The sequence below is a fragment of the Elgaria multicarinata genome, chromosome 3 (assembly GCF_023053635.1).
Source record: "Elgaria multicarinata webbii isolate HBS135686 ecotype San Diego chromosome 3, rElgMul1.1.pri, whole genome shotgun sequence".
Taxonomy (NCBI): Eukaryota; Metazoa; Chordata; class Lepidosauria; order Squamata; family Anguidae; genus Elgaria; species Elgaria multicarinata.
In genome coordinates, this window is record NC_086173.1 from 99,906,288 (window position 1) to 99,919,992 (window position 13,705).

At 46.8% G+C, this 13,705-nt stretch overlaps 1 protein-coding gene across 1 annotated transcript in view; it reads right to left on the bottom strand.

The window, feature by feature from the left end:
• Positions 1–466: 466 nt before the first annotated feature.
• The window catches only part of SLC38A3 (solute carrier family 38 member 3), an 82,678-nt gene continuing 69,439 nt past the window's right edge, over positions 467–13,705 (bottom strand). The window contains exons 10-16 of the mRNA XM_063121080.1: positions 11,748–11,918; positions 10,501–10,580; positions 9,753–9,853; positions 9,091–9,215; positions 7,897–8,041; positions 6,061–6,164; positions 467–2,996 (exon numbers count right to left, since the gene is read on the bottom strand). Of these exons, the coding sequence (XP_062977150.1) occupies positions 2,892–2,996; positions 6,061–6,164; positions 7,897–8,041; positions 9,091–9,215; positions 9,753–9,853; positions 10,501–10,580; positions 11,748–11,918 (831 nt within the window). The 3' untranslated portion in view covers positions 467–2,891. The remainder of the gene's footprint in view (positions 2,997–6,060; positions 6,165–7,896; positions 8,042–9,090; positions 9,216–9,752; positions 9,854–10,500; positions 10,581–11,747; positions 11,919–13,705) is intronic.

Sequence of the window (13,705 nt, forward strand, 5' to 3'; positions counted from 1 at the left end):
GAAACCATTAGCCAGTGGTAATGTTCATCTCCATGCTTTGAAAGCTTTAGTGCTAATTCCTGCACATTGAGCTGTTATTAATGGCACAGCAGTGGAGGCAGATGGAAAAGTTGCCAGTCCTAAATGATGCAGACCTAGAACCAAGAAGAGAGAGAACCACAAGCTTACACAGGGCTCCTTTCCTCCTTTGATGCAATGCACCCATTTCTGGTGGTCCATTTTCTAGAATAGACTTGGAGTTGTTATTCCAAACTTGACTACTTTTCACTACTGACCTTCAAAAGAGTCAAATGGCCACTCCCTTTGTGCTCGATATTGTTGCACCTTGTGCAACGCAAAGGTATGAAATACGGGAGCACCCACATGAGGCTTTTATTGTGAAATTGCACTGCCTCGTTCATGGAATTTTATGGAGAGGGTCCAGATGATGTCGTTTTCCATTTGTTATCCTCCTGTGTTTCTTCCATTATTATTTTTAACCTGATAAAATCCATTCAGGGAGAAAAGACGGATGAACCGCCCAGTGCCTTTTGAGAGGTAATAGGTGATAAGAAAGACTTCTGCTGCTAGATTGATAATAGTCTGACTTGGTAAAAGGCAGCTTCCTACATCACTAGTAAATACCCCACCAGAAACCTTTGGGCTTTTTGCTTTTCCCTCCTCGTGTGCCTAGGTCATCTGCTGCTATTATATCTCCACTGGCTTCTTTTATACCATTCCTACTCCCAAGCCTGCAATAAGATGAGGCATGAAAGATTTCAGAGCACTGCAAAGAAGATCATGATGGCCATCTCTGACATAGGAAGAAGCCATGGTGAGTATTTTTTCCTAGTTAAAAAAACATGGCAAGATCAGAGAGTAAAGTCAGGGAAGATCCGTTAGTTCTTCCAAATTCGCTACCACTCAAGGGTCAGGGATACACTGAATGTTGACCTGTTCCTACATAAATTATGCAAAGGAAAAGCGGGAATCAATGGTGGCCATATATCCTTGCCAAACTCGGGAAGGCAGCTATATAAATACAATTCCATTGGAATCTCACCCCAGCTACAAATAGGAGGAAAAGCAACATCAGTATGTACAAAATAAATGGATGTGAATTCTTCTCCTATAAACTACTGAAATTAGCAGCAATCAAGTCCTAGCGACTGGTTAGGCTGGTGGACCAGCTTGGAGGCCAGACCACACTTCCCAATATGTACAGCAACTGCCAGTGGATGTGAATAGAGGCCACTGCGATGTGATACAGGGAGGGAGGAAATGGTCTTGAGGATGGAAGGATCTGGTCACAGATCTATTTACACCATCCCAGGTGGCAGACAATTTCAGGAAACAGGAGCCTTGGACACAGACGCGTCATGACCATCACATCCTAAATACTTGGTGATGATTCCTTGTCATTTCCCAATGGAATAAGGAGACAGATATGGCAGTTTGACGCCACTGACAACAGGGCTACTTCCCATCCCAAACACAAGATCAACCTGTTCAAAGGAGGGAGACCAATGTTCCCCACAGCAGACCTGCTACCCTAAACGCCAACCTCAGCCTAGCCTTCTCAGCTTCACCTACTCAAGTGTAACTCAAGCATGCACAACAGATCTTTGGAAGCCGGCCAGGGCCAGCTTCAAGGGTAGGCATGCTGCTAAGGGACCACACCCCAGCAGGCTCTGCCTTTTCACCTGCCTCTCACTCTGGCCCAGACAATGGTGGTGGTGGTGGTGGTGAGAAGGAGCAGAAGCAGATTCCCTGCTTACATGCGAACATTAGCAGATCCCTGCTGGATCAGACTGAGGGTCCATCTAGTCCAGCGTTCTGTTCGCCCAGTGGCCGCTGTCGACAAGGGACCTCTTTGCTCACCGGCTCTCTGCCTATCAAGCAAGCAAGTGGTGGCAATGAGGAGAGGGAGGAGGAAGAGCAAGAGCAGCTTGTGACAATGGGGGTGAGAAGGTAGACATATGGATGGAGGAGGTCCATTGATGGCGTCTTGCCCAAGGCCCCCCAAAAGCTACAGCCATCACCGAAGCCATCACAAAGCTGCATCCCTTCCCAACTGGCAATTCAGAAAGGCTGGCACCCCCCAGAAGTCTCCCGCTATCACTAGCCACCTCACTGCACAGCCCGGGGCTTCCTAAGCAACGGCCATGACATTATGGCAGGGGGCAGATTGCTGCACAGAGATGGGAGCTGACAGAGCCCAGGTGGTCGCTGCACCGAGCATCGCATTATCTCAAGAGAGGAACGTTGATCAGGCGGTTCATAAGGCTCACGCCCGAGCAGAACGTGCTGGAGGGACGAAAGCCACCAGGAAGGAAACCAGGGCTGAGAAGCAACATCCGAGGGGGGATGAAAGCCTTACGGTTGGGGTGGGCGGAGTGGCCATTAAGACTTTTTTAAAACAAGGAATATTCTTGGATTTGGACCACCCTTCCTGTCCAAACGCATTCACTTCCCATTTGTGTATAATGCTTCTTTAGGAGGCCCTGCCCCAAGTCTCCACGTCAGTGGTGAAGCTCTGCCCCCCACAAGCTCTTTAGCCAAGGTCTCCCCACCCCCTCAAATTTCCTTCGGCTCATGCCACTGACTTTCCAGCCCTCTCAGTGTGGGCCAGCCATACCGCACATAAGGGCTGGACATAGATTCCATGGCAGCCCCCCTCCCCCCGCCCTTTCCCCAGCTTGTATGTTCATTTGGCTTCTGGCGTGGCCTGCAGCGCCCTGGCTCAGTAGAGGGTGTGAGGACTGAGTAACGGGACAACGGCCCTTGGCTCAGAACAGAGCCGGGGACTAAATTACGATACAGTACTAGCAGAGGTAGGGGGAAGGAAATGTATCAAAGCCAGCTTAGTCTCCCGAGGCGTTGATCCGCGTTCACAAGGCTCCAGGCCTTGCCTAGTGGCTGCCTCCGCTCTTCCCGCCACCGGTGGCCCAGTCAATGATGATGAAGCTGAGGCTCATTATCATGAAGACCACGCCGAGGCATGCAAAGAGGGCTGCCTGCAGGGAGAAAAGGCATGAGGGGAAATGACCATCACTCACAGAAAGGGAACCCCAGAGCTGGTGTGTGTGTGTGTGTGTGTGTGTGTGTGTGTGTGTGTGTGTGTGTCTGTGTTCAGCCCTACACTACTCTTAGAGCAAGGTGGCCAACTAGCAGCTCACAGGTCAGATCTGGCAATATTAACAGGTCCCTGACACCTACCAATTGTGGGTGCAGTAAAAACAGGTTCGAGCATGTCCCTTGTAAAAGAAAAGCTACATGAGAAAGCTATATCCCATACTTCAGAGGTGCAGAAGCTGAGGCCTGGAGGTCAGATCCAGCCGTCCGGAAGTCTCAATCCTGCCCTCAGAGGTCCTCAAGAGGACCATGCTCTTTTCCCTGCAACCACCAACTGCATTTATGCAGTTTCCACCCATTCTAAAATATTGAAATGCCTCTCCTAAGGCCGTTGCTGGCAGTAAGTGACAAACAAGGTTGTGATAATTTGCTGTAAATAAGGAAATGTACAGGTCCCACTCTGCCTTATAGACAGTGGTCCTAGGGCCATATTTTATAAAGATAAAATATGCTGGGTGGGTGGGTTTTTTGGTCCTGCCCCTTTTGCCTTCAGCCCTGTCCATCATCACTGGATTGCAGCCCCCAAAAACTTCTGCAAAATGGATTTTGGCCCTCATACGGAAAGAGGTCCTGAGCCCCTGCCACACTTCAGAGTGTAATCTCTTACTTGGGTTTCATGTGTGATGCCCCAGGCATGCAAAGAACCAATGTCCCCATAACTATGGAATAGTTATTGCTAGGGAGTGCTGATTCTATAGCCTCATTACCTGTGGCTCATGTAGCAAAATTCATTTCTGGCCCTAGGACCACCGTTTGTAGGGCAGAGTATGCCCTGCACATCCAGAAGTTGGTCTTCCCTTATTTAGAGCAAATTATCACAATCTTGTTCATAAATGCTATGACCACAAGAACTTTTTTTCCTGAAACAGCAGCTATAGACCTCTCTTTAGTGAGAAAATCTCATGTTCACTTTAACTGAGCACCCATCAGTACATGATAACCCTGTAACCACTACCTTCATTGATCATGTGATTGGGCCCACTGCTGGAATTGTCTTTCTCCTGCCAGAGGTCAGAGGCAGCCTGCAGAAGTATATACAGGCCTGTTGCCGCAGCTTTTCTGTGTTCCTCCTGATGTTAAAATTGATGGGCGAGGATGGCATCTATAGACAATTGGCACCTCCCCAAATGGGAAGCACCCCCACGATTCTCAAGATTAATGGTCAAAGTATTCGTTACTATTAAGGGTCAAACTATTCGTTACTGTTAAGGGTCAAACTATTCGTTACTATTAAGGGTCAAACTATTCGTTACTATTAAGAGTCAAACTATTCGTTACTGTTAAGGGTCAAACTATTCGTTACTATTAAGGGTCCAACTATTCGTTACTGTTAAGGGTCAAACTATTCGTTACTATTATGGGGGTCAAACTATTCGTTACTGTTAAGGGTCAAACTATTCGTTACTATTAAGGGTCAAACTATTCGTTACTGTTAAGGGTCAAACTATTCATTACTATTAAGGGTCCAACTATTCGTTACTGTTAAGGGTCAATATGGGTCAAACTATTCGTTACTGTTAAGGATCAAACTATTCGTTACTATTAAGGGTCAAACTATTCGTTACTATTAAGGGTCAAACTATTCGTTACTGTTAAGGGTCAAACTATTCGTTACTATTATGGGTCAAACTATTCGTTACTGTTAAGGGTCAAACTATTCGTTACTATTATGGGTCAAACTATTCGTTACTATTAAGGGTCAAACTATTCGTTACTATTAAGGGTCAAACTATTCGTTACTGTTAAGGGTCAAACTATTCGTTACTGTTAAGGGTCAAACTATTCGTTACTATTAAGGGTCAAACTATTCGTTACTATTATGGGTCAAACTATTCGTTACTGTTAAGGGTCAAACTATTCGTTACTATTAAATACGCAGCATCCAGCGGTGGGTCCCTGACCTGGATCAGAACAGCAATGCATGGGGAGGGGAGATTGAATCCTTCCATTCCCAGCTGTGAACCCAAAAAAACTGGGGCCACTCAGCTGCACTTACTGCAGTGATCGTTTACTATTGATCACTGCTGGGGGCGGGGAGGGGGAGGAATTTTGGGAGAGGTCATGGCTTGGGACAAAATGGTTAAACCTCCCTCCTTGCCCACTGCAATCCTGATCCAGATCAAGCCCCCCACAGTTACTTTTGAGTAGAACAAAACAAAAAGGGAGCTGCATGTTACATATTTAACGTAATGTGTAGTTTGAACTCCAAGAGTAGTTGTGTTCTCCACTGGCACCACCTGGGACAAAGCTGTTGAACCACTTTCAGCCCGAGGGCCAAACTCCATTTCAGACATGCTCTTGGGGGCAGCATTTCAGTGGTGGACGGGGGGGGGGGGGGCTAAAGCGGTAGGGCCTAAAATACCCACATACTTTCCCCTAAAGCTCTTACTGCCAATAACTAAGCCTTCGGAGAGGCACTTCAACCTTTTCAAATGGGGGAAAAATACCACACAAATGCTGGGAATCCACTAAATGGTTGGCAGGCAAGAGACAGGGGGGGATCTACACTACTGCTTTAAAGCACTTTAAAGCGCTTTATAACAGTTTTGACAACTGTTTCGGCCCAGGACACACTGCATATACAGGTTTCAAAACGTTTTCAAAGTGCTTTAAAGCGCTTTGAAAGCAGTAGTGTAGATCCCCCCAGGGTGTGGGGCAGGGCAAGGGAGCGTGACCTTTTGGAGAACTCGGGAGGGCTGGATATGGTTTGTGGGCCTGAGGTTCAAAATCCCTGACCTAGGATAGGGCAGCACCTCAGTGTCAATCTCATGTGGACTGTCTAAAAGAGGAGAACTTTTCAACAGGAGGTGCTGCTGGTTCCATGTTCATATCTCAGGGATCCCAAACGATAGCATGGTTCATGCCTTTGGACTCCCCAATGATCAGAGGTGTGTGTGTCGGGGGTCGGTCCTCTGTGGCCAAGCTAGATTCTTAAACATTACATACCAGAATCTTGGGAGGGGATTTCGTCGGCTCCTTGTCCTTGGGCATGATCCGGATGTAGAATATTGCTGGGAAGATGAATATCAAGCAGGGAGCAGAGGTAGCGCCTGGGAGAAGACCAGCAGAGAATGCATTGGGGTGGTGGAAAGAAGCTCCAGAACGGAAGAACACCCACCCAGCCACCCCTCTGCCCTCCCTCACTTTTCCTGGGGGAAAGCAGGATAAGCTGGGCTGAGAGGGCCCCTGGCTTTGCCTCACAACCTCCCTTCCCCAGCAGAGGCCAGGCAAGCAATGGGTTCCCCCACCCCTCCAGGAATGATGTTTGAGTTTAAAATCAGCAGAGAAATAAACAGCAGTAGTGGGGCTGGGAGCCACCCAGGAAGCCCCTTGAAACTGCACAGCAAACAAACAGGTTGAAGAGGGTGGCCTTGATCCTTGGGAAATGGGGCCTTCCAGAAGGGACCCAGGGAGTCCCACCCAAGTTCTCAAAAGGGCAGAAAGAAATTATTCTCCCCAAGGCAGCTTCCGTGATCAGTCTGACTAGGAGGTTATTTATTCAAGAATGTGCCTTGAAGACTGAATTGCTCTCTGTTAGAACTGCCGCCTCTGAGGGACACTGTTTGAGGGACTGTCTCTGAGGAAGCCAGGGTGGTGTAGTGGTTAGATTGATGGACTGAGATTTGGGAGACCTGGGTTCTAGTCCCCCTTTGGCCATGAAGCAAACTGGGTGACTTTGGGCCAATCACTGACTCTCAGCCTAACCTACCTCACAGGGTTGTTGTGAGGATAAAATGGTGAGGAGGAAGACCATGTAAGATGCCTGGGGTTCCTTGCAAAAGGAAAAAGGGTGGGATATAAATGTAATAATAAATCATTAAATAAAATTCTTTCCTACACTGAGTACTACCCGTAGAGAAATACCCACAAAAACATCATGTCAAAATGAAAAATCCATTTTACATGGAGGTAAAAATGGGACATTGGAATTGGGCCCCAGTGACTACGGGGAAGCCACCTGACTGTGTTTTTCCACATTGTGGATTTTTCGCCTTCCTGGAGTACATGGGAGGTTGGGGACAAGGCACTGGGCTGAATGAGCTCTCTGCAATGGGATGTATGGACCAATGAACCAATCTCATCCAGTCTATGCTCCTCTCCACGGCCCAAACTGTACAATGGTAAGATTGTGACCTGATCGTATTTAGGATAATTTAGAGATACAAAAGTGGGCTCCTGCTCAGCTATACAGTACCAGTGGGCAAGGGGAATCCATGCAGCGCTTGCTTTTGAAAACAGAAATGGTTTCACTTTTTGAATTTCACTGATCACTTAAAAAAAAAGCTACCAAAGCACAAGAAGGGAAGGGGGAAAATTGATCTGATCTGTTCAGGACACAGACAGAAAGGACGTACCCTCTCCAGGAGTAAGCAGAAGGTACATCTCCAGATGTTTGGGGCCTCAGCTCTCCAAAGACCCTACCAACATGTCGAATGGTCAGGAATGCTGGGAATTGAAGTCCAAAACATCTGGAGATCTTCTGTCTGCCCACCCCTATCCAACAGTTTTGCTTGAAGTTTTCAAAACCATACACCATACTCTTGAATGCTCAAAAAATGAGAGACTGAGCCAATACAAACTTGTATTGGGGGAAAAAACATGAGAAAAAACCCACTTGTACATGAAATCTAGGGAATTATAAGATGGAGGATCCATGACTTCTTCAAAACCAGCTGGGTCAGTGGGCAGGGAAGTTGCAAGTAAAGTTGCCTGTGGAAGATGGCAAACAAAGGGTGCCAAGGCCAAAGGAAAAAAGAGGGAGTTCCTGAATGTAAGACTCACCTATCAGGCCAAAGATGCCCAGGATGGAGGGGGCAAATATGACAAGCAAGTTAATAGACGTAAGAAGCACAATAGCAATGATAGTGTGCCGAATCCAGCTGAATTCCTTGTCTTGAAAGAGCATATGCTGAATTGCACGGCGTACCTGGCAGGTAGAAGGAGGCAGTACTGTTAGAGGCCCCACTTTAGAAATTGTTTATAGTTTTAACCTCACAGACTATAGGCCTATCTTAGCACCAGCTCCCAAATCATCACAGAGACCTAACTATGTCCCCTCGATCTACTGGGGAATAGCCATAGTCTTCTGGCCTAGTGTTCTGATTTTTGACTCCAATGCCCATCTCTGATCTTATTTTTTTATTTATTTATTGCATTTTTATACCACCCAATAGCCGAAGCTCTCTGGGCAGTTCACTAAATTTGTTGGGTGGGCTCTACCTGTATCTTCTGTCCATATCCCAGCCAACTCTCCACTTCCCAACAAACCACAGATGGACAATTTGAGTCCTTGATTTAAAATGAAAGCCAGTTGTATATTTTATCCCTGCACAATAGCTGCTGCTGGGAACTTGGCTACTACACAGATCCCATCCTCTATGGTTCACTCGTCGAGTTAAGCAGCACCCAGGTGGATCTTGTGCAGCTGAATTTAGCCCACAGGGCCACCACTTCAGACAAATGGCTAAACATGCAGAAGAGTGCCCAGGTTCTCCAGTTCCCTAGCAGAAAACCGGAGACTGGGATGACATATAAACTGACAGCTCCACCACAGTAATCCTGAGACGTTAAGGGCACAATCCTATGCATGTTTAGACAAGGGGAAAAATCCTACACTCCCAGCATTTCCCAGCCAGCATGGGGCTGGGGAATGCTGGAAGTTGTAGGACTTTTTTCTGTCTAAACATGCATAAGGTTGCATCCTTAATGTCTCATGATTGCTGTGGTGGAGCCCGTACCCACAGCAAGGGTGTGCGTGTACAATTTTGGAGTAACTATACAAATCTGTAACCAGTGGTATACACATTGGGCTCTACTGACATTTATTCTGATTCATTCACTGACTAGGGAGGGACCAGGATGATAAGCAGTCTAGGAACTGGACTTTAGATTTCAAACTGTTTTTTGAGAGGTAGCATAAAAAGACCTCTTCCCCACCTTCATTATTCCTCCTTTCAATCTGAGAAAGGGACTCACCGGGAAGAGAACAATGGGCACCGTCAGCGTCACAGCAGTCAGCACGGCCACCCGCACGCACAGAATCAGCACATCAAATGTGTCCACTCTGCTGTAGGTGTGTAGTAGCTCTGATTCTACCTGGCCTGCAAGGGACAGCCAAATACACCCCGTCATTATTGATCAGGCCTCCCCCTTGGCAAGGAGTTTGTTTGATTCCTGATCTGCTCCTTAGAAGAGAAGGCTGTGTAGGCATTAGCTATTTCTGCATCAAACTGCAGCTACAATCCTCAGCACACTAGCATGGGGGCAAATCCCAATGAACACAGTAACACTTACTTCCAAGTAGAAATGCACAGGATTGTGCTGCACAACATGAAAAGAATAAGATCGGATAGGGAGTGGGGATATTATTGCAATGCGGAGTGTTTGCAGTAGAAAGACTCAAAGGACTTATGATAAAATGCATGGGATGGAGAACTAGCAGCTAAAGGGTGACTATGGGAAAGGCTTTGGTAGAACGTGGAAGGAACTCCTGCACTTGTCATTCTGAGATGACAAGCAATTTGGGCATCAGAAGAATGTGTAAGCCTGCCTGAAATGCCACACAATGAAATGTTAGGCTCTAAGGAGATATGTACATAACCCTAGTAAAGCCATCCTCATCACCCCAGTGCACTTACCGTAGAAAGTGAGGTAGCCAAAAAGGGCAGCCAGGAAGTACATGACATACATGACAGTGATGGAGATGTTGGAGATACACTGCATCTTCTTCTTGGATGGGCTAAAAAAGATCCAGAAACACAGTGTTGAAGAGAAGAATTCCTGACCATTTAAAGGCGTAAGCCCTTGTTTGCTGAAATCCAACTGCTTCTCTACACATCTTAATGACAAAGAAGCACCCAGGTATATGAAAAGAACCAATATCTGAAAGTGTCTCAGTTTATCCTGCAAAACCAAATTATACAAGACCACAGCAGTTTTGATGACACTAATGTCATCTGTCTAGCAGCGTACCAGACACATTCTTCAGCAATATCAGTTCCCTTGAGCCCCGGGGAACCAGCATGCAGGCAGCACAAAGAAATGGGGGGCTTAAAAGGACACGTGTGCTTCTTTACTAAACAGAACCAGCTACCCAGGCCATTTGCTAGTCTACTTAGGGGCTTGGAGCTGCATGTTTGGCCTATGGTGCAGAGGGAAGCCATTAAGAATGTATAAAATATGCAGTGTGTGTGCATGTGTGTGTGCAGGCATGCATGCACGCACACACGCACACACACACACACACACACATACCTTAAAACTAGATCCTGCAACATCACAGTTACATTCCCCCAGGAGTTTCAGCTCCCCTCACCCTCCGCCACACACGCTGCTTCCTCTCCTCTTCAGTACAGCAAGGGATCATTAACATGCTCAAATACTTACTCTTTGAGTTCAGTGTAAATAGGCAGGACCTCAGGGTGACACACAAAGGCAAATGCCATGATGGGGATGGTATAGGCTGTCTGCAAGGGGGTGGGGGGAGAAGAGAGAAAGAGCACGTTAGGACTGTTGGGGAAATTCCTACCCCAAGAGCAACGCTCTCGTAGCTCCTCTAACAGCTACAGTAAACATTGGGCTGGAGAGATTTCGAGAGAAAAGTATATTATGTACTAATGAAGATTACCAACTCCCATGACCGGAAGGGGAGGGGGTCAACTCTCATTGATAGAGCTGGGTATCCCCTGGATCAGTTAGGGTTGGCTCTTGTAGCCATTCATCCTCATCAGGAAGCAATAGTGGCCAACGCTAACCCTTCGCTGTTCTCATAACTCCTTTAGATCTCTTCTTGTACTTCCAGCTCTGCACAAGTTCATCTGCTATCAGCCCTCTCTGTTTCCAACCCCCACTACCACCTTTGTCCTTTGGCCACGTGGCTCCTTATACTTCAAACTCTTTCCCTGCTTCTATGGGCTTTTAACCTGCTACTTTACAGAGGCTTCTGCTTCTGGATTCTTTGAGGCATTAATATCAGCCCCTTTGCACTTTTTTCCTGGGGTTTTTCTTTCTCTGCCTTTCTATATGTTCCATTTCGCAACCAGTAGATGGTGCTGTGCTGGTGTAGTGGAATTGTGCAAATACCCTGTAGCAGGGTTTCATGCTGCCATTCACAGAAATACCAGACTTTCCTTGTTAAAAACAACCCCACACTATAATGGTTGCAAAACACAGGAGAGGCCCTGGAGGATGACAACGTCATGTAAAGCACCTGCATGAGCACACAATATATGCCTTGTGTAGAAAGGCTTGATATATCAGGCTGCTTGCTTGCTGGCCTCTCCCTCCTTCAAATTCCCCTGCTTTTTCAGTCTTCCTTGAGCCATTATCCCTACACCTTACTAGCACTGCATGTAATCCATTCTGAGTAGACCTCTATCCATCCCCTCCCACTTCCATCCATGTTTTGTGCCACACAACTATGTCATGTCTACAATCTGTATGGTGCCAGCCCCCAATCTGAGTTCTATAACCACGGAACCATTTAACTATTGATAAAGGGCCAGCAGTAATTGCAAAGATTTGGTTCAAACAGATACAGTTTAGCAGGGTCTGATACAAATCTGCAGCCTCTGTTAAGACATATTTATGTATTTGTTATTCCTCTGGCTAGATCACAAATCCACTCAACTGACCTGAGAGTTGAGTGTGAACAAGCTTGAAACACAGATCTCTTCATCGGTCGCTTGGGCAACAGTGTGGTCATTCTGATAGCTGCTTGTGCTGACTGGTGTGTAATTCAGGTTGACCGTAGCATTGACTTGGTCAAGAAGTGGGCAAGGAATCTGGAACTTTTTGTAAATGACCTGAGTTGGGAACAAGAAGCCATCAGTGCAGTTCTCTAGCAAAGTCTGTCCAAATGCCTGAGAGAACCAAAGCATCATGCGACATAACAGACCCTTACGCTAGGCCCGTCACATAAACCCTTCTCAGGCCAAGCGCCAGCACTTGAAAACCTGAGGGAGGGTTAAATAAAACCTCTCCCCTAGCTATGAGGGAAACAGTTCTAATTCAGGGTCTCTCTAAATATATGCTGTGGGTATAATCTGGTGTAGGTGTTTAATAACTGTAAGGCAGGCAAATAATGCTAAGCTGACACGTGGTATTTGGTAGCTAACAAAATAATAATAAATTTATTGTTATTTAAAAGCTTTAAATAAAAATAAAATACTTTCAATCCTATCTTTAAAAATTAGGGAGCTGCAGGCAAGGAGGGGGCATCCACATTTAAGGTGAAAATGTACCCCTGGTCATGCCTACTCAGGAGTAAGAACATAGCGTTAAATGGGACCTGTCTCCCTCCCCCTTCACAGTTGAATGGAGAATCGCACCACCCTCCTCTTTTGTTAGCGAGACCGCCCTTAGACACACACGGCGCCAACAAAGAACGGGATGGTCGCTAGAACACAACCACAGAAATACACGGGAGGGAGGAGAGCATTTATTTTGCAGCGAGGGAACATAGTCCAGACTTTCTACGCTCCAAAAGGAAATGAAACATGGAGGATAATAGCCGAAATGAGTGCAGGACGTGGATGATGTCATGTCGGTACTGGGCTACAAAACTGCATACCAGGCAGGGGGAATGTGCGATAAATCACTGGTGTGATGGAGTCCAAAGTATTAGCTGGGGGATGCTGGGAATTGAAGGACTTTTTCGCTCTAAACGTGCATAGGATTGCGTCCTAAGGCTGTTTAGGGACGGGGTACACAACCTGGGTGCCACAAGACTAAAGACCCTGTGCCTTTCTTTCTTTCTTTCCTACATTTTTATTCCACTTTTCAGGCAATTATTGTCTTGCAAAACACGCTGACTTTGGGCATCATGACAGCACAACCACCAGTGACAGAAAAGAGGGAGAGTGGAGGTAGGAAAGAAGAAAACTCTCATATATGGCATTCTAAAAGCATTTTGGCCACTACAGAGCTAGCTAGCTATGTCAACACAGCCCCTTCCCGTCTAATATTTGGCTGCACCTCCTTCTAATGTGGAGTGAAAGTAGCACAGCAGGACGGACTTGCCCCGGTGAAAATCACGCTGCAGCTATATTCAGCAAGGTCTCATAACCACACATTATTTATAGGACTGGGGTGTTAGAAAAAGCAAGTTTTTCTTATTTGATTCCCTTGGGGCATCCTTCCACAACCAAGCACCCTCCAGATGTGTTGGACTACAAGTCCCATCACCCCAGTCACATTGGCTGAGGATGATGGGAGTTTCCAGACAGCAGTCCATATGTGATTGGATGATAGATTTAAATACAGAGCCTCTCCTGTCTTGGAGGTTCACAGCAGCTTGAAGAGTGTAAGGGGTAACAGGTACGCACACGTAGCAGGTACCACCTAGGCCTGCACCCCGTGCCCGAGTAAATCATGTGTGCTTGGGAGGGTGTGTAGTAGGCAGAGGCATGACTACTTTCAGATGAGGTCTCAGCCGCTGCTGCCAGCCTTCTCGCGTCACCCCACACCCCACTGGCATGAGCCTCCTTCACCCAGAAATAGATCAGCGTTGCTGACAAGGGAGCGGGAATGCAGTGACGTGTCTCTCTGGCTGTTGCTGAAATGGCCGGCAGCAGCTCGCTTGCGACTCATA